The 27,354-nt window shown below is 41.0% G+C and overlaps 1 protein-coding gene across 7 annotated transcripts in view; it reads right to left on the bottom strand.

Annotated features, from left to right (window-relative positions):
* LOC114866531 (protein unc-13 homolog B-like) overlaps nt 1-27,354 on the bottom strand; it is a 42,846-nt gene that overhangs the window by 12,785 nt on the left and 2,707 nt on the right. For 3 of the 7 annotated variants that reach the window (XM_055513527.1, XM_055513525.1, XM_055513526.1), the window contains exons 2-14: nt 25,814-25,843; nt 21,946-22,045; nt 20,297-20,414; nt 19,898-20,021; nt 18,535-18,608; nt 18,336-18,378; nt 17,983-18,012; nt 17,206-17,419; nt 6,926-16,795; nt 5,920-6,201; nt 5,739-5,826; nt 1,305-1,354; nt 1,041-1,119 (exon numbers count right to left, since the gene is read on the bottom strand). In XM_055513527.1, the coding sequence (XP_055369502.1) occupies nt 1,041-1,119; nt 1,305-1,354; nt 5,739-5,826; nt 5,920-6,201; nt 6,926-16,795; nt 17,206-17,419; nt 17,983-18,012; nt 18,336-18,378; nt 18,535-18,608; nt 19,898-20,021; nt 20,297-20,414; nt 21,946-22,045; nt 25,814-25,843 (11,102 nt within the window). Of the gene's footprint in view, nt 1-1,040; nt 1,120-1,304; nt 1,355-1,794; nt 1,818-1,976; nt 3,928-4,757; nt 4,945-5,738; nt 5,827-5,919; nt 6,202-6,497; nt 6,513-6,925; nt 16,796-17,205; nt 17,420-17,982; nt 18,013-18,335; nt 18,379-18,534; nt 18,609-19,897; nt 20,022-20,296; nt 20,415-21,945; nt 22,046-25,813; nt 25,844-27,354 lie in introns of those variants that run through there. The other 4 variants (XM_055513530.1, XM_055513528.1, XM_055513529.1 and 1 more) reach the window with 4 other exon arrangements.

The following is a 27,354-nucleotide window of genomic DNA, read 5'->3' as shown; positions in this document are numbered from 1 at the left end:
TCACTTTAGTCCTGCTAAAAGGTCACCGGGGTGGTTATGAAGGTGGTGAGTACAGTTAGGTTTTTCTCACTGAATTCTACCCAAATAACCAGAAAAACCCATGTGAGTAATATTAGTTTCACAAAACTAATGAAGAGAAAGGTATAAAAATGCAAAAACCATTACCATCATTATCTGCCACAAATGGTTGTGTTAGTATTTAATGTTTTTGTGACTCAGCGGGTAAAAGTATCCAAACCGAAACTAAAATCATATGAAACAACAAAGGAAGTTTTTCACATCCAAAGGTGGGTAAGATATGGCACCACATATAAGATTCTTTTTTTATATATGGCCAATATGAAATGGCACCAACACCTATAGGCGTCTGGACATGAGCACCGTCCTATAAAAGGTTGACTTCAAGGTTGATTTTGTCTGCAAAGTTGCAGACAATCTGACCACCAGAGGAAAGATTGACTTGAAGGCGTGACACTTGGTTTTGGCGCCGTGTCCCACCCACCTATGGATGTAGACGTTCTCATTTGTCTTTTCATATTTTTCCCTCCCAGAGCACCAGTGGTTGTGGAAGACACCAGAAGCACTTCTGTTGTCAGCTTCCAAATTATATTGCACTAATATCAAGTAGGAAGAAAAGCCAAAACTTTGCATGCAGATGTTCTAATTTTACTAAATTAGGTTTGATATCAAAGAGACTGTAGTGACACATGTTTAGAGGTGACTATTACTTTATTTCTCCTACTTGATATTTTGTCAAGCACTGTAGGAAAGGGAGTGGCAGCTGGGATCTATGAACTTACCATAGCCTGACCAAGGAGAGTGATTGCATTCAAGAGAGTGGTGAGGAATAGTTTCAGGTTTAAGAAAGGAGGGAGAGAGAGATTAGCAGTCGGGTTTTATTTTTGTCTCCATTTGTTGATAACAATCTGCACCCACATTGTGCTAATAGGTTTAATATTAGCTATCATGACTGCTTTGGTTAAAAAAAATAGAAACAAACTCAAAAAAACAACACAAATGGATAAGGGTTTAGTACTGACCACTTCGCTGACCAAGGGGATAGGCTTCTTCTTGCGCAGGTCTGGCATGCTGTCGATTCCATACAGACCAGATCCTCCTCTATGCACCAAGATCAATAATATAAAAGTGAATGAAGAGATGCAATCAAACAGTAGAGGCCAAATGATTTTTTTGTGAATACATACATGCCACAACTGGAGGCAAGCAGTGAAACTGGTTCTTAAATATAAAAGCTTTTACTAATTATCCATTATTTTGTGTTGCAGGCATTAAACATGACTTACCCTGGTTTGACCCAGGCTTGTCTTGCATATGGTTCTTCTTCATCTCGTACCTACAAGATTTAAAGTGGGACAATGTTAAGTATCTATAATAGAGAACCTAATACTGTAGACGATGAAAAGAGCAGGACAGTGGAAAGTTTAATTTGGTTTTTAGTTTTACCTCTGTTGTTAGAGAAGATGCAAAGTAAAAATGGAGATGGTTGTAAAATAAAGACACGTAACAAACATTGGATTATTTTATTTGTATAGGACTTTTTATGTCAAACCAAGGAAATGTTAAAAAAAATGCCCAAATCTAAATGCTAAGGAATTTTGTTCAAATTGTTTTACCTTACAGTATATAAACATATACGGATTCAAAGGGATACATTTTATTACGTGTTCACGATATGACAAGCTGTACTGTACAATGCAAATGTTAAATGTTGGTGGATAAAGAAACATCACAACAACAAAAGCTTCTATATGGAGCCAGTATTATGAAAGTAACCTGATAATCGTCTCTCCCATACTCTGTAAAGAGGAACAAAACAGTACAATTAGAAAAATGCAAAGGACCATAAGATATTGGACTATGATTATGAATTTGTAGAAACCAATGCACAAATCAGTAAAATGTGCATTTTACTTGCAAATAATTAGAGACTTTAGGTGAAAGTATCCCAAAAATACCTGGCATGAACTCGTCTTGTGACTGGGACCCCTGGGAACATTGGGAGCTATGGGAGCCATGGGAGCCCTGGGACCCTTGAGCAGATTTGGACAGTCTGTGACGGGTTTGCCTTTTTTCCTTTAGAATGCGTTGGAAATTAGCGATGCGCTCCCTGTGGCTGGCATCTACGGACCTTCCTTGGCCAACCTCATCAAGAATGTCGTTTTCTCTAATTGGACTTAACCTCACTTCATCTGCATGGCGCTCCAGACCCAGTGATCCTTCACCTTGCCTTGTGGGACAGTGGTCTAGGTTTGACAGTTCTATGTCACTGAGGGATTCTTCTATGTTCTTAGATGTTTCTGCAGAGTGATCCTTGGCCTTGTCGTCTTCATTTGGACTGCTAAACTGAAGGTGATTGTCTGTCAGGCTAACTTTGCAATCTATGTACTTTGTGCTGGTTTGTTTGAGTTCACAAGCTTGCCTGAGAGGAGATGTGTCAGATCCAGCACCATCAATCACAGTTTCAAGGTTGGTTCCATCAAATGTTTTTAAAGCCCCTGTTAACGCTGACCTAAAAGACACTACTGCCTTGCTAAACGTTTTCACATCAAAATGTAGACTGGGGCTTTTTTCTGTATCAGTTTCAGGAGACTCCTGTGATGATTCTTCAACTTCATCCTCCTTCGAGAGGCTGTGATCTGTCAAGTCTCTGTCCAAACTCTCAGCAGAACCAAGATCAAGAGTGTCACCAGAAGATACACAATCATCACACACTGAATGTGGTTCCGGGTAACTATCATCAAAATCAGTCAGAAGAACAGTGGAGCAGCTCTGGCTCCTCGACGGCCCACTGTCCACTTCATTTGGGCAAGCATCCATGGTGTAACACTCGGAACTACGTGAGTATGGGCAGTTTGCAGCACAGTCACATTCCAGGTTTTTTTTCTTGTTTTGTAATTTGGTAGGCAGCCAATCCACTGTACTAGAAGAACTGGAAGGAGAGTTGTAGTGAAGTCCAAACAGTAATGAGAGATGCTCAGAGCTGTTGTGTGAAGAATGACCTGGTGTGGTGTTTTGCGCCTCTTCTTCTGTTGCACGCTTATTCCATACACCCAGACAATTCTCCAGTGTTTCTGAACTATTTCCACATGAAGAGATGTCTTCTTCACTCCAACCTGCTTCTCTGCATATACTATCCTGCATATCAACAGAAAGCCACCTTTCAAACTCTTTGTCAGCACAAAGAAAGCCTGCACCAGGACAGGAAGAGCTGGCACTTTGATAGTCATGGTTAAGCCGGAGCTCCAGGTAGAACTCGGGTTTCGTGTTAACGTTTAAATTCAGCTCTTGTTCCTGTTGGTCTGGTTGCTCATCTCTTCCTTGGTAACATGTAACTGCATTCTGTCTGCCAAGGCTCCCTTTTCTGACACGAGGGGCTACAGAAGCAGGACTTGTACGAGGTGCAGCTGAAGCTCCAGAGTACAGCTCCCCTATCTCACTAAGAACTGCATCAACACAACAAGATACTTCATCCACTGAGCCTCGTACAGATGTTAGATATTGCCGCAGGTCAGAAATTTCTTCTTGAATTTTGTTAATGCCTTTTAGTTCTTTAAGGATATGTTCCACTAATTTATTTGAGTCAGGATCAGAGCTTTCATCCTCCGTCTTCTTTTCCTCCTTTTTGTTTTTGGTCCTTTCACTGAGTAAGTCTCTCTGCAAGCAAGCGGAATCCACTGCTGAAAGGTCATGAGGTGTCTTATCCTCCACACCTTGCAAGGAAAGTGTACTTTGTCCCACATTAGGGCTCTGTGATCGCTTTGTGTCCAGCTCTTGTTGTTTGGGAGACAGTGGTACCTCTGATTTGTAGGTGTCATTCTGTCTACTGATGGGTCCCTTGGGGAACATCCCTTAAAGTGGAAATCCTGATCAGGTGTTCTCACACATGGACTTCTCTAGAAACTCCACCTTAGGATGGTTTAAACATAAGCCAGCATTTAAAAGTCCAAATTACATTACACATAAGAGAAACATATACAGTAGGCTTAAAACATTGTTGTGTTGATTGTGTTTCTTTAAATAAACACATCTAAGTCAAAGCAGAAAGGCTTGAGGAATGAACACCATACAGCTGTTTAGAACTCTGTAATTAGGACGTGTTTGAAAGACTGCACAGTAATTAGATGAAAGATCAATCTTTTCCTCCTAGGTCATGTCAATCTTTCACACCCTTACCAGCTGCATGACTTCATAGCTCTGACCCACTGCCTACAGTGCAAGTAAGATAATTAATATAATTAATAATTAATATAATTAAGATGAATAATTGTTTATATCAACAAATTTCTCATGCAAGTCCTATTAAGTAACATGCTCATATAGTGTATTAGACCTACTATTAGATCCAATCTGTTTATTTTTCACAGAAATTACTTATTCCATAAAGTAATTTATTCCAACTGGTGGCTAGCTGCCAATTACAATAATCACCCTTGCAATGGAGATCTCTTTGAGCACTGGAGGTGCCAGTTTGATAACTGTTTGGGAGGTGCAACAGTAAATCCTTAGTAGAAAATTCCCCAGTTTCTCACTATTAATGAGCTTGAAATTAAGCTCACTTTAATTCCATTCGGAGGTCATAGTTCAGTTATACTAATAGCTTTAAACAAAGTCTTTTCTCGCACTGATAAATGTTTTTGTACATATAATGTAGTATAACAAGTACTACCAAGTCTTATATAATTAAGGTTTCACACAAAATACTCAAAATGACAGAAATATTAAAATATAAGCCTTACCTTGTAAAAAAGAAAAAATATGACCTGATTGAAAAATGTGTACATATCAATATAATTAATTTAATCCAGGAACTATTAATGGTAATTTCCATATTTCTTCCAAATACAAACCCAGGTGTGTTAATAAAAATCTTGCTCTGGCTTAGGAAAATCTTTAGATCTTTAAACTTCTGAATATACCACTACAACAGCAAAAACGACAGTGGTGGAATACACAGACCAACACAGCAGCGTACCAACGGCTAAAAAGCCTTCCCTACGTCCCTCCCACCCTCTGCAAGCTTACTCCGTTTTGCCTCTCTCCTTCTGTCTACTGTAATGTACTCTAGTGGAAACTAATGGACAATTTAAGACAGTTCTGTTCATTTTCATGGTTTGCTTGGTTTGCTTGCCTGATTTGCTTCAATCTTCTCTTTGTGCCGTGTTTGTCTTTTCAAAATAAAGTTAAAACGGTTTCATTTTAATCCTTGAAGCTCATCCATCAAATACAGATAATGAAACTACATAATATGAAAATGTGAAGATAAACAGAGACAGATTCTCAGAATCTACAATGAACAAACATTAACTTTATTTTTGATGCCATTACAGACACAATTAAGAATAAATATAATCTTGACGTGATTTGTCTCCACCCTATTACAATATGGTTTTAATACGTTCAATTGCATCTTCTTCAACAACCAGAGGTTAAACTCAACCACTTTCAAACAGCTGTTTGTAATCTGTTGTTTTTTTTCTCTACAGTCCCCAGCTACTTCATTAGCTACACTTGTAAAGTCCATATGCATTTTTTTTAAATGCAGTGTCTAAAACATTAGACCCATCATTAAGTACCTTAAAACCCCAGCAAATATATCATTGTAAAAGTTAGACTGTACAGGTGTACCTTATAAAATGGTCAATGAGTCATAGGAAGGCAGGATTTTAAGGTGTTTAGAGGATGTACTGGTGGATGAACTAAAAACAAACATGACCTACCTCTCGAAGCTGAACTCTGACTTTATTAATGGCCTTCAACCAGCGAACTCTGGACGGGGAGAAGGGTAATGGCCCATCACACTGACTTCTGGGAGTTGAAGAAAGTCACAGGAAGAAATTAAAGCTTTAAAACAACTTCACTAATACAAATGCAAATCATAATTTTAAATATTAATGCTACCTTTGGAGTTTGGAGGAAACTTTATTAGATACTGTGTCCTTGTTTAGGCCTCGTCCCTTTTCAGAGGATGTCCTGTGTACTTCCTGTTTACTGACCGACCGCCCATTGGCCACCACATTTGCATGTGTGTGACTGGCGGAGGGGTACAAGCCTGTGTTGTGGTACGAGTGGAAGGACTCCTCTAGCTCTGAGCCTCCAGTGCTCTCCTGGCCAGTCTCACTAAGTTGGGAGCTGGCCTGGCTCAGGTTTCCTGATGACCCAAAGCGATTACTTTCCACTGGACTACAATAGTAAAAAAGGAGTAAAGAAAATTATGTCAGAATAATAAATGATATAATAATTTGCCTTTTTCCTTCTAGCTTTATCTAGATAAGTGGGATTGTTACAAAAACAAACAAAAACCAGTAAGTAGTAAATAAACTTAAATATGATTATCAGTGTTTTGGATTGTAATAAGCCCCACTCATCTAATCAACATTTTTAAACGCTATTCAGTGTCTACTTTAATGACTATCATCTCTAAAAAACTGATTAGTACACTATGCACACACCACATTATGCGTTTACAGATACTCAACGTTGCAGTGAGGCTGCTGCAGGTTAAAAAGTAACAAAAATATAAAAACGCTCAGTGCTTTATACAGTGCATATCTAATTCTAACAATAATCTGATATATTAATTTTAAAATGTATTACAATTTACCATACAACTCAGAATTCCATGAAAAAACAAAATTTACATTATATTATATTATTGACAGATTTGTTTTAGCTGACATTGAATTTTTATAAAACATTTTTTTTTCATTTTCATTTTATTTTCAAAAAAAGTATAAATTTTGTTTTGGAATTCTGTTTTGTAATTACACAACATTATGGATGCTAAAGGATACACACATACACACAAACAAAATACGATGAATTGCGGAGCTGGACAATTTTTCTTTTTTCAAAATGGTGAGATATTAACGATTAGGGGAATGGTATTCATGACTCTTTTACTAGCCTTTTTGCAATCAAAAGATCCTTCTTGGACTGGATGTCCAGCTGCACTCCAGAGGTAGGACCTGTTGAGGGATATGTTTCTACAAGCCTTTTGAATTCCGTTGGGGTCAGGGATGCTGAAGGATCTACTTCAGGAGTGGAGATGCAAATTTGGGAGTTTGCTATATCCGCTGTTGGACCTACCGATTCCTGTTTTTGAGCGTCAGATGTTGCAAGCTTTTGTACAGTATGTGTTTGATCACTTGATGTCATGTTAGTTTTGGGTTGAGACTTTACAACTTGGGAATTTTGTGGCTTAAGTGGCTCTGCCTGCCAGGGAAAGCCTAACTTTGTGCCAAAAAATGAAGAAGTGGGTGTCTCTTGTTTCCCAGGTACTGATTTATCCTCTTTGAACAGATTTCCAGAAAGTGTTTTAAGTCCCGAAAACAGACCACTGTCTGCTTGTGTCTGAACTAACGATGGAACACTTAATGGTATTGTTGGTGAAAACAGGGATCCCCAAGATTTTCCTGCATCAGTTTGTGCTCCTATGAACTCCATTGGAGACTTGGCATTAGGCAGTTGTGGGCTTTTGGGCAACTCATTAGTTTGATGAGTTAAATTAGGATCAACCTGTGAAGTGTCACATGGAGCTGATTTGTTACTTTCTTGACTCTCTGACTCTTCTGCGATGACCATAGGCTTTTCATGTATTACGTCTCCCTCAACAGCAGGTTTATCTTTTGCAGTGTCATGTTCCTGACAGGGGAGTTCATGTGCAGTGCTTATACCACTTGAGACAGCGGGGGACTGTATTTCACTGTTATTCGAAAATGCTAAATCCACCATCTTATTTATGCCAGACTCATCGCCGGTTGGAGCAATTTTTGATGGCATACTTTGATTTTTAATTTGTGATTGTGGAGTAGTTGCTGTCTTTGGCTCAGATGGCATTGGTTCAGATGGCTTAGGTGCCTGTGCAGTAACCCCAAATAAAGATCCGCCTATGCCACCAAGTACTGACGCGCCTGTATTTGATCCTGTAGTCTGAGAAGTGACACTTCCAAACATTCCTCCAAGTAAAGAGCCACCAGACTGTGCTGTTGTTGCAGAACTACCAAACATTCCACCTAATATAGATCCTCCAGCATGGGGGCCTACAGATTTGCCAGTGGGCCCTCCTCCAAACATCCCACCCAATATTGACCCTCCTGTGATGGGGGAAGTGGTTTGTGGACCAGACCGAGGAGTGGGTCCTTTGAATAAGCCTCCTAGTAATGATCCTCCTGTCTGGGAACCTGATTGTGTGTTGGACCCTCCAAAAATATCCCCTAGTAGTGATCCTGCTGTTTGACTGGTAGTAGCTTGAGGTGATGTTTCTCCCAAACCAAAAAGTGAGCTCTTCTGAGGTTTCTGAGGGTCTTCAGTAGGAACAGCTGCTGGTTTAAAGAGAGATGACATAAAGCCTGTTACGCCATCTGCTGATGAGTCACCAATTAACCTCTCTGGTTCTGATGGCTTATGCAGCCTCTGAACCAGAGGACTTGATGATTGAGTGTTTGGCATTTCCTCTTCTACTTTATGTTGTATTGTAACTTGACTTGCCCGGTCACCCACACCTTGTAGTTTTATAGGTTCCTGTGCTGGGGAACTGATTTCATATTGTTGTGACGCTGCACTTGTTACTATAGCAGTTTGCTTTTCAGTATCTTTGCATTTAACTTCCTCAATCACAGCACTATCAGCTTTTGTCAAGCTTGAATCAAGACAGTAATCTGCACGTTGATGTAGTGTTTGAGGCTGTTCTGTGTTTTCCGCAGTAGTGTCATTTGTTACAGGACGAACTAAAGCTGGAAGAGCTTTACTGTCATTAGTGGGTTTTGATAGTTTTGTGGTAGTGCTTCTAGATTCACTAGTCTGTACAGTACCTGCTTGAAATGTACCAAATATACTTCCTAAGGCTGAGCTGCTAGTTTGGGACATTGAACTTTGGGTTGTAGCTATACCAAACATTCCACTAGGTTGAGATGGTGTAGTTGAAGCTGCTGATCCACCAAAAACTCCACCTCCAGCTTGGGGAGCAGATCCAAATAATCCACTAAGTAAAGATGCCCCTGTTTGAGCTCCCCCTGTCTGAGGAGCAGAGCCTCCATTCTGTGTAGGGTTACCTTGAGGGGTGGTGGAAGGTGGAGAACCTCTAAATAACCCCCCCAGTAGTGATCCTCCTGTTTGAGAAGCTGGCATTTGAATTGAAGAACCTCCAAATACGGCACTGAACAAAGAGCTTCCTGGCTGTGAAGCAGGCTGAGAAGGAGAACCTCCAAAAACAGAGAACAAACCTTTGGCTGTTGAGTCGTTGGATTCTGATGCTCCAGTTGCAGTCCCTGAATGGCCTGACTGGGTAACACTAACATCAGTTTGAGTGTGTGGTTTATTAATGGCAGACAAAAGACCAGAAGTTGATGGTTTGTTGTAGGAAGCAGGATCTTGTGATGAATTTTCTCTACTTGTTTCCTTATGCACAGTGACACATTCTGAATTTGTTTCCACAGCAATAGTGGTGCTTCTAATGGTGGCACAATTTGAATGAGTAGTTGTTGTATCAACGGTAGTGTCAGTGGGTGGAGAAGAACGCAGTTCAGTAGAGTCAACACCGGCCTTGTTTTGCAATAATTCACTTTGTATTTTACAGGTAGTTGTAGTAGTTAGTGCTGTAGCTGATGATAATATAGTTTGTGGTTGAGGGGATGTTGCATTATTAAAAAACATATTCAGTGCAGCTTCTTTGGGTGCAGCAGCCTCTGGCATAGTTTGATTCGAATTTCCACCAGCTCCTGGTGTCTGAGGAGTACTGGGATCTCCAAACATAGAGAACAAAGCTTTTCTTGGACTCTCATTAGGGGCAGACATGGTTTGCTGCCCTTGCGCTTGTGATTTGTATTGGGTCTGTGTACCTCCATGTTGAGATTGTGATTGAGACACTCTTTGCTGCGATAATGTTGTTTGCTGGGGCCGTGGTGATGTGGAATCACTAAACATTGAAAACAGTCCTTTCCCTGGACTTTCAGTTGAACTTGCTGACCCAGACAGAATTCCTCCAAGAATAGACCCTGTTTGTGCTTGGGATTGTTGAGTGGTGGGACCACCAAACATGGACAGAAATCCTGTAGATGAGTGTTCCTTTGGAGGAACAGTTCCATGTTTCTGTGCCTCAACTGTGGGTTTGTATTGTGTAGAAGGCTGAGGACTTGATCCTCCAAACATTGATAAGAAACTTTTACCAAATGATTCCTGCTGAGGAGGTTGTGGAGGTACACTTGAGGAATTTGTTTGTGATAGGGGCTCATTTTCTGTTGTAGCTTGTGGAGGATTTGCTCCACTAAACATTGATAAGAAATTCTTACCAAGTGATTCCTGCTGGGGAGGTTGCAGAGGTACACTCGATACATGCGTTTGTGACAAAGGGTCAGTCTTAGTTGTAGTCTGTGGAGGATTTGCTCCACTAAACATTGATAATATACTTTTACCAAGTGATTCCTGCTGAGGTGGTGGTGAAGGTACACTTGAGGAATGCGTCTTTGACAAGGGCTCTGTTTTTGTTGTATCTGGTGCATGCGGACCACTAAAAATTGACAATATACTTTTACCAAATGACTCTTCCTGTGGAGCTGTAGGTGACGAAGAGTTGTTTGGTGTGGTTCCAGATTGGGCAGCTGGTGTCAACATTTCTCCTAAAGAAAATCCAAACAGTCCACTTGACGGTTTAGATCCTGACTCATGTTTTTTCTGTCCCATTGATGGCATAGTTTCTGACTGGTTTACAGCTGAATTGGTAGGGACTACTTGGGAACCACTTTGGTTAGGTGGGTGGCTTTGTGCAGGGTGATGGGTACCACTCTGGTCCATTGTTTGCTGTCTTTGTATAGTCTTAGGTCTTGAAGCTGATGTCAGTGAACCCTCTGTAGCACTAGGTTTCATTTGTTGTCTTTGTGGTTGGGGTGGCTCAGCGCCAAACAGGCTGCTTATTGATCCAAACAGATTTGACACCCCTGTAGGTTCTTTATTTGTAGGAGTGTTGCTGGGTAAAGAAGTGGTGCTGCCCATTTTGCTCTGCTGAGTGAAGCATGTCTGAGCAGCTTTCTGGGAATCTGGCAACGTTTCCTCAATTCCTACTGCAGATTTCAGAAGGTTCATGAAGGCCACCTGGGTTTGTTCAGGTTGTTTATCCACTGGTCTTTCCAATGGTGTATCAGTTGTAAGGGGGCTAGCTTTTAAAGGTTTGTTGAGAGATTCCCTTGATCCTAAATGTGTTGTGACTTTGGGCTGTACTGGTGGGGCAGCTTGTTGTGCCATGGTAGTCTGACGTGATAGTCGGGGTTTCTGCGAAGTTGTATGTGATTGTGTTGAGGAGTGAATCACTTGTGCAGTATCCAGTGGGGTGGGCAACACTCTTCCCTGTGATGTAGCTAGCTTTTGCAGTTCTTTTGTACTTTCAACCTGACTTGCAGCAACAGTAGATTCATCTTTGATGATCTTAGATTTCAAACTCTGGAAACCAGAGGAGAGAATGCTCTTAGGATGTTTGTCAGGAGTTTGATCACAGCTTGATGTGTTACTTTTGTTTGATTCCAGCTGTGATGCTTTTCCCACAAATGATGATATGAGGGTAGAGATGTTTGTTTTGGTTTGACGATTAGGTTGTTGTTCTCCAGGAAACACTCTCTTCCTCCATTCTTCTTCTGATACATCGTCTACATGTTTGACTGTAACGCCGGTGGATGGCCGCCGCTGTTGGCAAGGTTGGTAACAGTTATATAGTAAATGCTGATTGGTATAAGCAGGAGCAGAATTCAAGGAAACTGCAATCTTTTGAGAGAGAAATGACTTTGTTTTTTGGTTGTTCCAATAAGGGCCTGCATGGTTTGTATTATGATAAGAAAGGTCAATAACACCGTCACTTTGGTCATCATGGACATAACAGTGCTGTCTTGGATCCATCCTGACTTTATTTAGTCTGTAAGATGTGAAATCTACACCTTTTGGTCCCTGCGACATAAATGAATTTTCAAACATCTGCGAGAACTGCTCAAGATTTAAATTCATTATCTGATTTCCTTTTCTATAGGCATCAGACAAATCTAGTGGAGCATTAAGAAGCTGAAAATCACTAGCATCTTGACCAGGTAACCAAAGAAGCTCATCCTCATTGTAAAGTGGAATTTTAAAGCCACAAACTAAAATCATTTCGTTGTTTAGCCAAGCACTGGGAAACATATCTGAATTCTCTGCATTCGCCCATGTCTCACCTTCAGGGACACATGCATACACATATTCACCTGCTGCATCTGTAAGTAAGGCATAGATATATTCATGATCTGTGTAAACAAAGTAACCACAGTCACCATCATCTGCTGCCCACCACATTCCTTGCTCCAAAAGTGCTAGCCACTGTTGATACCATTCCGTGTCCTCTAGGTATAGTGAGTCGTCTACCTCAGTATTGGCTGTTGGAGGACACGGTGAATCTACTGGTTGGTTCAGATTTAAATTACTGTTTTGGATCATGCCATCTATATAAACATTTGGTAGAACAGCATTATTCGTGCCATATTGCCAGTTAGCTGAATAGGATAAACTTGGAGCTGTCTCCTCATAATAGCCTTCATGATATGAAACCCGGTTCAAGCTGTAAGCACTACCATCATTAAACGAATGCCTTCTTCCAAACTTAGCATTCATTTGTTTAGTAGTTAGGTTCAATGCACCAACATCATTAGAGAAACATTCTCTGTTTCCCAAGTCTTCATAACTGTTCCACAACTTTCTCTTAGAATATTGATCATCATATTTGTACCCCTCAAACTGATATGGTCCAATCTGCTCTTTGTCACAAACAATACCTGGCCATGTAGGAGAGTTAAATGACTGACTGGTATTTGAGGGACCGCAGAAAAGAGCAGATTCCTGTAGTAAAGCACATCCACTGCTCTGATTATATCCTTGAGTCTCTCCTTTTAACTCATAATTCAGTGATTCATTCTGAAACTGCTGCCATAGAGCACTTTCACTGATCCACTGATTTTCATCATAGGAGGGACTTATTCCATAAGAAGACCACTGACCTTTCCCTGTAGCTTCATACAAAGGACTGCTACCACCAGTGTATGGCTGTATGACTGAAGAAGCTGAATGGTATCCAAAACTAGATTGGATATTTCCTGTACTATATGACATTGGGTAAACTGATGACAGGGAACCAGGATAATATAACTGAGATAAATTATCTGTGCTAACAGAGGAGTATGCTGCCTGACTTTGAAGAGATCTTGCAAAAGTTGCTGATGTTCTTAAATCTAAACTCTCAGTATGAATTGAGACAGGCACACTGAATACAGCATGCCTGCACTGTCCTGGAATAAGATTGCCTGAAACAGTAGACTGATGAGTCTGCATTCCTGATACACTCTGATGCAAGTTAGGTGTAGTTGATGCGGCCTGTTTTTCTCTAATCTGACCAAGTGTTTCAACCTCTTTATAAGTGCCGGTGTTCTCTGGTACAGTTTTGCTAAATAACCCAGGTAGAAAATTTTGTGGAACAGTTTGTGGAACATTCTCTCTCTCTACATGTTCTTGTGCTGATAGTTGTGTTTTGTAAGCGTGTGACAGGACTTGAAGTGGATTTTTCATTTTAACTGAATAATACTCTGAAAAATCTTTCTGAATGTATGATTGTTTGGCTGGTGTCTCAAAAGTGGGTTCAGTGTTTTCAGATGATTTTCTGAACTTGCTGAGTAACCCAGAGAACACTGCAGACTGACTTGTTGCCTCAGTTTGTTTTGGAGCAGTCTGGCTGTGTGGCACTTTGTTTTGTTCTAATGTCTCGTGGATGATTTTTGGCTGCTGTTGAGCCACATTTTCTGGTGAAGATTTCAATAGTCCAGAAAATAGACTTGTGGCTTGAGCTCTTTGTTTTGAGCTAGTTTGTGGTTGTTTTGTCCATGTTTGATCATAGCTGGATTTACTTGGGGTAACTTCAGGCTGTAGATCTGACGGGTGTTGTTGGGGGCTGATATTGTCTGTTGATGCAAATTTTAAGAGACCGGAAAAAACACCCGTTTTCTGAGATGGTTGCTGGAGAGGAACCGTTTGTTGTCTCGTAAAGGTTTGTTTGGCAGTGTCTCGTGGGAGAACTTCTTGACTTGTTGTTCTGCTGCTGAGATAGGGCTTTCGGTTTGGACCTTCGGTGTTGTGTTGGTTTAAACGCTCTTGATGATGTTGATTGCTTTGTTGGTTATGAACTGTTTGACTTGTGGAAATATTCTCAGATGATGCAAATTTAAACAAGCCAGAAAACAGTCCCTTTTGCTGAGGTTGTGTCTGTTGCCTTTCAGACACACTCTGCTGCTGATTAGAGTAATTGCCAGGGATTCTCCTCGGGTTCTCAGAATCAAAATGAGGTACATTATGAGGTGTGTTTTTTGTTGATGACAACAGCCCTGAGGACACACCTCCAATCTGTGGAGCTGAACTTTGTTGGTCGCTAGGATACTGAGAAAACAAGGGGTTACTGGAACTGGGTGGTTGATCACCCTTAGAAGACTGCTGTGGCAAACTGCCAGATAGGTCACTGGTAGAGCCAAACTTTAGGAGTCCGGATAGCAGTCCTCCTTGTTTAGATTGATTAGTGCCTGTGTGAGATATACTGTCAGAAGAACTTCCCTTAAAAAGGCCAGTCAAAAAACTGTGAGATTCAGGGTGACTGGGAGTTTGCTGCTGGATTCCAGGAGGTGCTGCTGTTGATTTCTGATTTGACGTATGCTGTGCGCCAGGAGGCAAATTGCTCCTCTGAGATTGCAGATTAATGGAAGAATTCTGATTTGAACCAGTGGAAGTAGGGGTAGGATATGACTGTAAAGGATTGTGCTGCACGTTCTTGGCAGCATTATCATCATTTCTGGATGCAAACTTGAAAAACCCAGAAAGCCTGCTTCCTTCTGCTTTGAAGTCTTGAGTGGAAAGATTTTCAGAAGATAGACAAGACAACTTAGGTTTACTACTGAATGACGGGCCTTCCACAGGTTTTTCTTGGCAAGGATCCTCTGTGGATCGAAACACAGGATAAACCGTGACAGACTGAGCTCCCTGAGGCGGAGCAGGGACAGCAGCTGCCATCAATGAACCTAACGACTTCTTTAAAGGGCTAAAGAATCCACTGTTTGCTGACTGTCTTTGGTGAGTTGGCCCTGCTGGTTCGGACACACACACATTCTCTTTGTGAATCACAGAATTTGGTCTCGCGCATACATCTTTATTTTGTCCCATATGTCTCTCTTGTGATAAACTTCCTGGTTTATCATGTTTCCTACCATGCTCTGTGGTCATTCTCAGTTTACCTTGATGGTCACCATTTTCATTACGCTGAGTGTCACCATGAGGATATGTAGACTCCTGTACTGGTTTATATGTATAGTTTCCCTCCTCTTCTGCTGAAAAGAGCTTAAACCGATTGAATTTCCCCAATATTGTGTTTCCTTGGTCACTGTGAGGCTTAGATACAAAGTCAGGTGCATAATCTTTAGTAGAAGTTTGAACCCGATTCATTGTAGAAACTTTTGTTTCGGGATTATAAAACTGTGCTTCAGCATGGCGTGGCTGCTGGGACGGAAAAGAACTAAATGATTTTTCTGGAGATGATTCCACTGGAGACACGATAGCTACAGGTGCTGAGCTATTTGATTTAGGAATAAAAGAAAATAGCTTTGTTAGGCTGGGTTGTGGGGGTTGTGTAGGTGGTGCTTGTGGAGATGAGGCAGGCTGCTTGGAGTTGACTCCAACTCTATCTGTAAGAGAACTAAATAAGGAACTCATTACATTTTTCACTCCTGAGATGCCTTGGGCAGGAACTGTATTGCATGTTGTCTCGGCTCTAGGATCCTTTAAAGAACTGTTTTGGTCCTCTACCAAAGAGTCAGTTCTATTGCTACCCTGAGACGACAGCCTGGATGTGCTAGCTTTAGGAAGGGAACCATACTTACTAATTTCCTCCTCTTTTTCAGCTAGGTATTCAGAAACTGTTTCAACTAAACACTGAAGTTCATCCATTGGGTCCACATATTCATCACTTGGTTCCTCCACGGGAGAAAGCATTGCCTCCGGAGCCCATCCTACAATTTTAGCTTTCCCACTCTTTTTTTCCCTGATGCCCTGAGAGTTTTCTATGTGGCTTTCATAGGTGTACAAACTCCTGTCTTTGTAATGCGGAGCATTTTCTTGGTGACAGTCTTCTGCCATAAAGGCGAAGTCATCAATATTAAAATCATCTTCTGGTTCAAAAGAGTACTCCAGAATTTCAGACCTTTCTAAATCGAACTCAAACTGCGCTCTCATTCTCGCATCTTGTTCTTTTTTGTACGCCACATAATTCTCCAGCGTGTGGTCAAGCTCATTCTTAGCCCACATTCTTGCTTTGTATAAAAGCCCATCTTTGTATGGCCGGAGGCATGACGTCATATGCTCGTCATCATCTTGCATTTTTGCTACTCGATCTCTCCTTTCATGAAGGAAAGCAATGTCTTTCTTCATTTTGTCTGCCTCTTTGCTGGAGAACGCTCCTGGGTCCCTTGTCTTTTTCTTTCGTCGCCGGTCAATAGTGTCATATTCCTCGGGGTAAATGGCAGGCAGAAAGCCGTGACGCTGAGTACTTGGACAGACAGAAGTGTGCGATGGTTGTGGGTATGGTCTTTCCATTCGAAAGATTACATTCTCTTCCTCATCATCTAAAAAGTCACTTAGGTGAGGCTTGCCCTGCCCTTTGTATTTGTTTTCCCAGTCTTCAAACCCCATGCCAGAGTCTACAGGTATGATCCTGACCCTTCCTTTCTGATTTAATAATCTAATTATGTAAAAAAAATAGATTTAACGTGATGGGGAAGGATGCAGGGACAGAAAAGAAAAAGCAAAGAAAGTAAAATGTAAACAAAAACACAAATCAAGTAGAATGACAAATGGACAGGACAAATTAATACAACCACAGTTTCATGCAAAGACATCAATATACAAACTTTTGCTGAAATAATAATATTCCTAACAGCAGTTATAAGATAAAAATCTATATTACAATCATGTCAAAAGAAGCATAGCTGTTGAATCAGTAAGTGATGCCTCCATTGTCATCTAGTGAGGTATAAACTTAATACTTTAAAAATTATATCATACAAGGTAAACAACAACAAATGTCAGTGTATATTGTTAATAACACTTTACTGTATGTACAAGTGTAACAGGGTGTGTTTATTCATGTACCTGCTTCCTCTTTGGTCCCTGTAGTCCAAATCAGAACTGTGAACTGAATCAGCACATGAGTCAGGGGGGCGTTGTAGCCGAGGCCCAATGGGATACTGGTGCATTGAGGAGTTGGGCTGAGCTGTCGTGTGATAACGTGGAGGGAGACTGTTACTCGTCTCGCTGCGGTAGTCACTGTCGCGGTCTTCCACTGCACTGTCCTGATCATCCAGCGCTGACAGATGAAAACCATGAGAACAATAAACACAAATGAGTAGATTTCAGACCTGACGAATACAAATACTAATTTCCCACAGAGCATGTTTTTAAATAGGATTAAATTGAACTTGTTGCAGGGGAATAACATCTGTATGTACATGTGTACACATACACAACTTCTGACAGTTTGTTTTCTGCTGAGCTGAAGTGTCACATTTGTGAGCAGTAACAGATGTCTTTCTTTATTTTAAACTAGAAAGCCAAAGACTGCTAAACTACAGCTCAACAAAGACCGTGTCTGAAGGATTTAGTTGAAGGTTGTGGTCAATATTTCTGATCTGATCACTATTATTGATTTCATACAAAGTCTTCCTATACAAATTAGTAAAGAAAAATATGACATGAGGTATAGAAAATAGGAAAAGCAATAGGAAAGTAAGGAATGTAGAAAAGTATGAAACAATAATAGTGATATGAATTTAAATGTTACATTTATTATTTTATGTCATTGGAGAGGAAATGCAAAGAACACTGAGGATTGGCCAGAGGGATAATTCAGCCATAATGTGGGTTACATACTCAGTGGGTCAGCCCATCCGAAATAGTTGCCTGGTGAAAGTGCAGATGGTACAAGTGAAGGGTACCATCAACAGAATGAGGTTGTAAAAACAGCAAAAACAACCAAAAGAAGTCAGAAGACAGTCAGAAGAAAAGGGAGTAAAAACCTGCAAATAACATTTACTCTTTGAGATGCATTGAAGCATATGAACACATGACATGTGATAGGCATATTGTTAATTTACAACTCCACTAAAAAGCAGGTGTGTGTGTACTACAGCAGGGAGCGCGTAAAAGTGTCAAAGCCTGACAGCAACAAGGTGGAGAACTGCCTCCATCTAGAGGCAGAGGGCAGTGTGGGCAGGAAAACTCACAGCACGGAGAAGCAGCAAGTGGCAGCGAGTGATTCTGAACATCCTGAAGGAGAAGAAACACAAGTCACTACTTCAATTGTTTGAGCATGAATATTAACAAAAGCTCAAATCAACAGGATATATGGATATGTTCATCATAACAGCACCGAGCAATGATTGACCCACCCCCACAGTAAAACCGTAATTAATTGCTTTTTACCTCATCATACATTTTCATTGTATTAATGTCTTCCAACTTTCCCGTCCAGTACTGTGCTTCTTCATCTGGGATGTCTGAGAACAAGACACACGTAAAGGTTTACATCCCACTGTCTCTGACTTCAAAAGGTCACATTTCAGACCGATGCTCCTAACAGCAACACAGAAAATGCATCAACACAACACTCCATCATAAACATGCAAAAAGTAAATGAAAGACACCAGCCAGCAGATGAAAAATAGAAATGCTAAATTAAAAAAAGCAAAAAATCAAAGCTACTTTATGCATTTGTTGGGGATAAAAAAATCAGTCTCTTACGTGTTTTCTACGTGTTTTCCCAGCTTTAAACCAAACTAGATTACACGCCTGTATAGGATCAAGTATTCGTACAATGTCCGCTGTACCGGAGACAGATGCACATTAAAAGGCCACACACACAAAGGCCAGGGCTTCAAAGACACACCGACTCAGCTTTAATGAACGGCTGGGGTGGCACAGCAAGTCATGATGGTGTCCTGCAACCGAGAAAGGTCTGCGCTTAAAACAGACACTGTCTCCCATTCAACACACAGACACCATGCTTTAACTCTGATGCCTTCTGATTCTCACTTTTCTCTTTTCTCAAAATAACTGCTTTGCATTCTCTTCGCGCTAAACCGTAAACATAACCTAATTAAATAAACTGCACTGTAATTACTTCACAGCATGCTTTTATTGAACAGGTGTGTTTTATATAATTATGCACATGAAAGTGTTCCTAATGAGTTTTTAATCCATTTGCCCATAATAGGAGAAACCTGGACAAGACACAATCATATTTACTGAACCTAAACTAATAAAGGACGAGCTGCTCCTGATGAGTTGCAAGTCCTCAGTTTATCCACGACAAAAACAGGCTCCTCATCCCAACTACAGCCACAAAGATGACATTAAAGATAAAAATATATATTCTAAGACAAATGTCTCAAAGGTTTCACTTCATGGATTATTCCATACCCTCCTGTTACTGTTTTTATACTTTCTGATCAACGCTTGCTTAAGACCCAAGAACTCCAGCTTACACTGGGCCATCAGTTTGTTACGCAGAGCCCCAGGGTGAATAGTTCATTCTGTGCAAACTCACAAACCAACTGCTGACATTTTAGCAGGAAACATAGGTGCCCTTTGTGACTCAGTGGATCTAGGTTTGATTTGACCTGCAGTAACCAGGATCACAGTGGCCCACTTCACATCCCTCACACAGCCACAGGACTCAGATACTTAATATGATAGCAATGAAAATGTCTTACATAGGATTTAGTAGATTATAAATCCAGGAAATAGATAAAGCAACGAAAGAGGGTTGGCTCTCGTCATAACTCACCAAAAGGCAGCTCAAAGTGAGTGTCCAGGAGGACTCTGTGAGGTGTTAGATTCTTTGTACCACATATCTCATTGGCTTTCATCAGAACCTCTGCATCCAGGAAAACCCATTCACCTAAGCCCTCCTGCAATTAAAAATGTAGAGAAGCCACACCATCTGAATTAGAGCTATGGATTGGCAAGAATCTGGTTCACAATGTTCATCATGTTAAAGATATATGGATTTAATACTGTTAGTATAAGAAATGCATAGTATTAGGACGGTATCATCTAGTGATCGAGTGTTGAAAGAAACTGTAACTAACAATAAAAGACTTTACATATGAAAACATGATGGATATTCTCTCACATTTTTTATGCAAAAATTAAACATTTGTAGTCTGTTGGCACATATTCAAACCTCTTGTGATTGTGGGATATTCTTAAGAGGAATCCAGGATGTTCCCACCATGGTGTCCCATATGAGACCTTTGTTCCACACTTCAACAATGAGTCCCAGGTCCAGCCGGTTGATTTCACTACACAGGGAGTGAGTGAAGGAGAAAAAGAACAAAAAACAGTTATGGTATCAGGTGTCAGGCAATATCAAGTTCTACACAAATGAGGTTAAAGCCAGGGGGTAAAAATACAAAAATAAAAGCCTTGTTATTTGAAACTGATCTAAATCTGAATCTGAAAAGTGAGTAGGTTTAGAGTTTGTTCAATTCATAGTTAATGCACCAGATGCTTCTACACAATGTTGAGCGACTGATGACAAAGGGGACTTCCTTTTTTTTAGTTTGCGTATTGGCTGTTGGAATCCATTCCAGCTTTGTTTTGTCATCAACGCACTATTCAAATGCCTCAAAAACAGCTTGATGACAGCCATAAAAATGGCACATCAGTTCTCAATCGACAGTCCAGCAAAAGGAAGATGAGAGGAAAGATAATCAAAGAGAAGAGCTAATTGAGAGATGTGGGGGGAGGGCGCTGGGTCTCCAGGTGCAGAGATAAAGGCTTTCCAAGTCATTTACCCAAACAAAATGGAAAGAATAAATCAATCTGGCAAGGTATTTAAAATCAAACTGGTGCTAATTTTAACCCAGACCCTTCTTTTGTTGTGATTCTCTTATGTAATCCTGTTTGTCTGTTTTATCCCACATGTCCGGGAGTTTAAGAACCCCATTTCATCCATTGTAACAGGTGGTCCTGAATTTTTTGCAGGAAACCCTGATGAATGATTATGTTTCCCATTAAATAACACCTAGTGAGAACATCATTAATGGACAGTAGAGGATGAAGGTCTGGAAAAACAAACACTGTTGCAATGAGGGAGTTCACAAAAGACAAACAATGACACACATTCAACAATGTGTTGGCTCCTTCTGTCACCATAGATACCTTTTGAAAGGGAAAACAAAATGAGGAAATTAAACCAATGAATAAAAAGGAGGAAATGAATGGCAGCTGTTTCAATGAGATAGATTCCTAGAAGGAGAAGCATAACTTTTCCAGTAGCTCCAAGGAGGAAGTAGGTTTTAAAGTTCATGTATCATGTTTAGATTTGGAGGATTGCCATAGTGTGCAGTGCATGTGTTTCATAACAATGCACCACTGTATTATAGACTGTATTATATGACAAATTATCTTTTGGTTAAACAGTGTTACATTCATTTCAGGGACATATGACGCTGATCAAACAAACAACCATACAGTATGTTTGGATACATTCTGCAGAAGTTTTTAGTTTTTAAAAAATGTGTAAAATTGTAAAAAAAATACTGAAGCCATTGGAGTCATCAGAGAATAAAAAAATAACTGTACAGTCATCTAAAACTTGTTAATAGCCCAGAATGTGGTTGTATTATATTTCAGAAACATTTAACGTCACACAGTCATCATGATGCTTCATCATCTGGGATAAACTCTGACATTTCTGTCATCTCATGATCCATTTGACCACCATTTGTTCTGTGCAGAGAAAATGTGGGGAAGTGGGTACTTAAATCACTACGGTACCTCATGGAGCCGTTTACATTGATTACAATTAAATCTAGAATCATGACTTACAACATAAAGTCCTGCTCCCAGCAGGGCTGGTCCCCTCGCACAGTGATAGTTGTGCTTTTGACATTCTGCACCTTCAGCGTCACATAGGTGTTGAACTTGTCTGAAACAACATAAAAGCACATTTAGGTTTTAATTATAGGATAATGTTGGGAACACACAACATAGACGAGGTGGAATAAGCTTTGCTTTTAAGTAAAGCTAATACTGTACATCGGCAGTATGGAAAGTATAGCTTAATACACTTTATCTGCAGCAGTGTAATTAAAATTATTACAAAGTGAATCTCATTAAACAAAGAGGCAGGAGATCAGACGCTCAGACTGATGGCTAACCAGTTTACTTTAAAAAAAAAAAAAATCATGAGCTCTACTGATAGAGCAGGGAGATAAGTCTCCTCCCCCAAAGCCAGGCCAGTCCAGGCCAGGCCAAGCCAGGCCAGCAAACTGACCCTGTTAATCTCCAACGAGAGAGTCAATCCATGCAGCAGATCCAACTACAGAGTCCAAAAAGGATCCAGCTCGTCGCTGCACTGTAAAATACAGCATGCCGCCTTTAAACATGTAAATGCACATTACAGAGGAGCAGCAGCTGGGCTTGTGATGCAGTGAAGCCAAAGTTACAGCTGACCTTCGTGTTGAAGAAAATGTCTGTGTCAGCCCTAATAGCATCACGTGTAAAGCTGAAACGCAGCCGAGTCAACGGCATGAGCAAACTGAATTAATCTTCAATGCAAACCAAGCAATCCACATACAAAGACGGGTATGAGAGTGGCTCTGCAGTGGATTCAAACGCCTCTCATGCTCTTTCATAACCACTGTGGTCAGTATAAGAAGAGGCATGCAGGCACCTACATGTTCCCATATGCTAATAGTGCAAATTAAATTGGAATCAATTCTGATTTGCATCCTCAATTTCCACAGGTTGATCCCATTGTCCTGACAGTACTGTCACCAAGGCACACACAAACTATGGGAACCAAGAGCAAAGCGTCAGCTGTAAACTGATCGCTGACCTCAACTCCTGACGCGATGAGACAGGAAGCAAGTCACACAAATACCACTGGCACAAAACCCAAGTTAACTTAGTTAGGTTAGCGTTTCGACCAGCTCTCAAACAGTAAGTGAAGGATGCGCATCTCATTAGTGCTTTGAGCAGACAATATTGACAAAACAGACAGGGATTTTAGCAGAACTGCCTAATTACCTAATTAGACAGTCGACCTGCCGTCATGTGAGACTTGGACCAGATTTCAGGAACAAAAGATACGAGACAAAGGAAGGGACGAGAGCCATTTAGTGGCCATAGGCCTTTTACAGCATAAGCCAGTCAGAAAAACATGCAAATGTGTCTAGTCACAACAGCTAGAAGGATATTATTCTTATTATTTGTATATTTGTATGGCTGCAAACATTCTGTAGCTTTGACAGTAATGTAGCTAAGCTCATTTTATACCGTTTAAAGTTCTAGTTTTATCAGTAATCCTCAGTGCACAGAGAAGAGGTCTCAACAAGTCCAATCTGAACGCATGACTACACAGTAACCAACAGTATGTGCACATCTCTCTTAACACACACACACACACATACAGTAGTAACATGGTCAAAGCTCCCCATCCAGGAACCACCCACTAACTCTTGAGCATCACTCAAGTGTCTCCATCCATTATTGATTGATGATGACTTTTTCAATAAATTAGTCAAGGAAATGCAGGCAGTTGGAAATCTGACATTTCAAATTCAGTCTGCATTAATGTTTTATGGAACAAGACACAAACCTACTGGAGGATTTCCCTTACTGGGATCATCTCCTCAGACCTCTAGACTGAACAGAACATCACTAGAATGTGTATTCTGAGTATTTTAAGCTACTTCCTTTGAAAATTAGTAAGAAGACTGACTAAAGCTGGTCTGAAGAAGTCCCTGTACAGTCTACAGGTGCACTTCTTTTATAATAAAGGCTCAAATTCAGCCCACGACCTTCTCCCTTTCAAGGTATGTGAAAGGACAACGCAAACACACATGCCAGACCAGCCTTGTGTAAACTTTAGCGAGCCGCCCAATCAGTCACATGACTTCCTTTTGAAGAGCAAGCCGAGGTTATCACAAGGGAAGTAAGAAGTCACGTGATGCTAAGTAATTGATTTCTTAAACCTAAACAAACACAAAAGGTCTGGTACTCGCAGGGATTCCAACAAGGAGGAGACGTTTCCACACATGCTGCTTTGATGGACAGTCAAAAATGAGGTTCTTTTACACAGAATAAGACACAACACAGCTCACGCTATATTAGGTGTTATAGGTCGTCTTAAACCAATGGGATCTGAGGATCAGGTGATTTTTGTTTAGAGCTATTTCCTTAAACATCATATATTATGGTTTCACAAATCACACAACAGTAGGTGTGCACTTCATCTCTCTCCTCACACATATCCAACATTTAGTGATGAAACTAATGACAATCAATGTAATCATTACAATGATATAACCTCCAAATGGCTGCAATTAAATTAATATGTGCATGTGTTTACAGTACAGCCTGTTCTGTTCGTGTGCAGTTTGCTCATCAGCTCCACTCAAATTAAAGAGATGACCAGTAAGTCTTAGGTGGAGGAGAGTGGGTCATGCCAACCAGGTGCAGATGATAAAGAGCAGCCTGACTTTTCTCTATTTGCCCCAAAACGACAAATTGTCAACTTTGTTATATAGAATTTAAGCAAGGTCCTGACAAGTAAAGAGCTGACAGCTGACAAACAGCTTGTAGACAAGCAAATAAAAGCGTGTTTATTGGTGCCACGCCGTATGACCAGCACTCACGGAGATCAAAATAAAGCACTGAACCATATCCTGCTACAGTCTAGTAGATGTGCATGAGCATGTAGACTGTCAGCAAAAGGATTTCAGACACTGATCCAAACCCTGGACAAAGACTTACATTTATATCACAATCGATGATAAATGAAGCTCTTTCTAACAATACGTTCAATGTGGCTACTGGAGCCAGGTAACAGCGTCTCATTTGGTTTGTATTTTAAAACTACTAAATCAGTCAATCAATATCATTTTCAAATGTGATTCTATTTTCTAACTCATAATCCATAATCCAATCCATAATTGCGCTCACGCACACTTACAGTCACTTGGACCTGCAGCCAAAGAGTGACTGATGTTTGCATTTCGCCCGAGCGAGACGTCAGGCTCAACTGAGTCACCCCTGATGTTTGCTCTGGGACAGGTGTCACGTTCGGTGCGGCTCAGAGGTGGGAGGAGGCTGAAGGCAGCAACAGCTGATGAGCCAAAACCGATACCTGGCTGCTGCTCAGCCGTAGGCCTCAAACTATAACAATTCCTAAAAGGGGGAGAGCTGCAGGTTTATGAACTTCATTATAACCAGAGATTGACAGAGAATGAATTGATGCGTTTGCCGGCCGATCGGAAGCTGCTGTGACCTGGTGTCAAAGCTGCTGCCTGCTCTCGCCAGAAACGTCACAGGCTTTAAGGAAGGCGTTGGGCTGGACACGATGGAGACGTGCTTAGGTGGAGGGAATGAGGATTTGGACTTAGCAGTTACTGATCTAAGCTCACCTGTGCTTAGCCTGGCGTGAAAGGACAGCGTTACATAATGTAAAATCTGCCCAGTTGTCTGATGTGGAAAGTGAAAGTGCAACTACACGAACCAACAGCTTTCACAGTATGAGGCGAAGATGCAAACATTTGAATGTATGTTGTGCATTATTTAAATTCCTTCCCTGATGTAAATGATGCAGATGTCAGAACACTGCACTAGTAAAACAGCATCTAAATGAGCTTTAGAGGAATTCAGAGCGTATCCCTTTGCAGGTTTACGTTCTCTCCAAGAGTGCAGAATTTACCTGGAGATCCGTGGAGCTTGGCCTTCTTCACTGCAAAACAAAAACACAAACAAAGAATCAGATCCACGGCCCATAAGATGATGAGTCCATAAGATGATCAGACAATAACTCAAAACCAAACGTACTGTACTGAGGCTCATGGAATAACAGGACCCAAATCATTAGTTAAGGCTGACAAAGTCATTGATATGCAGACAAGTTAGACGAGTGGAAGAATCACACAAACACAATGCTGTCATGGTTTCAACTGGCCTGACTGTGGCTTTATGATGAAACAAAGCACACGTTCCATGTTGGGACAGGACGTTCTATGATATAGCACACCTAGTCTGTATACTGTATTTATTAGACATAATGCTCCAACAACAAACTGTGCCTACTGCAGAGAAGTGTATCACAAAACAGCTGGTAAACAAACACGTGACAAATTTCTCAAAAGTGGACCAGGGCAGATGGGCGTTAGATAACAACCGAAAGGTAAACAAACAAGCAGCCATTTCCAAAACCCTTCCAAATATTTAAGAAGGTGGAAACATGATTGCTTGTGTGTATTATGCTTTATTTTTAGACTTGTCTTTAGCTGTTGATGCATCTATACAATAATGTTTATGGGATTGTGAAGTGCTTTGGAGGGGATTAATTGTGATTGCTGCGACAGGGTCACGGGTTCTGGCATGTAACCTACTAAACCTCTGGCGCCTGCAGCGGCAGATGGGCAGCACAGGATAATGGAGACACAAATCACACTTTCATATTTTCATCTGCTGCGTCTCGTCCTTTTTGGGCATCAAAACAGCAACGAGGGATGAAAACGCAAACGCAGCGGTTTGTCTGCTGTCAAACAAGCATCGATGATCCCAACGTTCAAACTGTGGCCAAAAGGGTCAAATAGACTGAGGTAACATGTTATCACACATGAGGCTGACTAATCACTTCCTTCAAGTATTTCCTGCCTCAGTGTGAGGTGGAAAGAGCTGTGGATGAGGAGAGGTTGTGCGCTTCCTAACTTTCCACTGACCCTTTAAACGGGGTGAAAAGGAGCCGACACCGCAGCCTCTGGGCTTAATTTGCATCGTGTTATTTATGGCCGTGTTCGTCAGAGTAGAGGGAAATAAAACAGACGAGCATCATAGTGGAAACTGATGCTTATCATGGGCTCTAAGCCCTCAGCGGCTCTAGAGCTTGTGTTGTACCAGCTGTACCAAATGATAGGACGTCATTATGAGTGGCTGCCATCTTGATTCCAGTGAGCGGCTTTGGTTAAAACACTGACATGACTCAGGAAATTTTAAAAAGATGTTGTTGTTGTTTTTAAAACACATTTCAAGCAGTAATTTTAAATCAGCTTTGTCTCAGTGAAGCAAACCTGTGGCATACAATGATGCGCTTGGTGGAGGAGCCTCTAACATAAACAGGCCCATCATCAGGCACAGCCTACTACGGAGTTCCGCTCTGCGCTGGCCGCTGGATTTGATCGGGTGGAGCCAGTTTGAGAGGAAGGCCGTGCAGCAGATGGCCGAGGGATTACTCCCACAGCCACT

The sequence above is a fragment of the Betta splendens genome, chromosome 12 (genome assembly GCF_900634795.4).
Source record: "Betta splendens chromosome 12, fBetSpl5.4, whole genome shotgun sequence".
Lineage (NCBI taxonomy): Eukaryota > Metazoa > Chordata > Actinopteri > Anabantiformes > Osphronemidae > Betta > Betta splendens.
The sequence above is the reverse complement of the archived record's forward strand: the minus strand, read 5'-3'. Positions and strand labels throughout refer to the sequence as shown.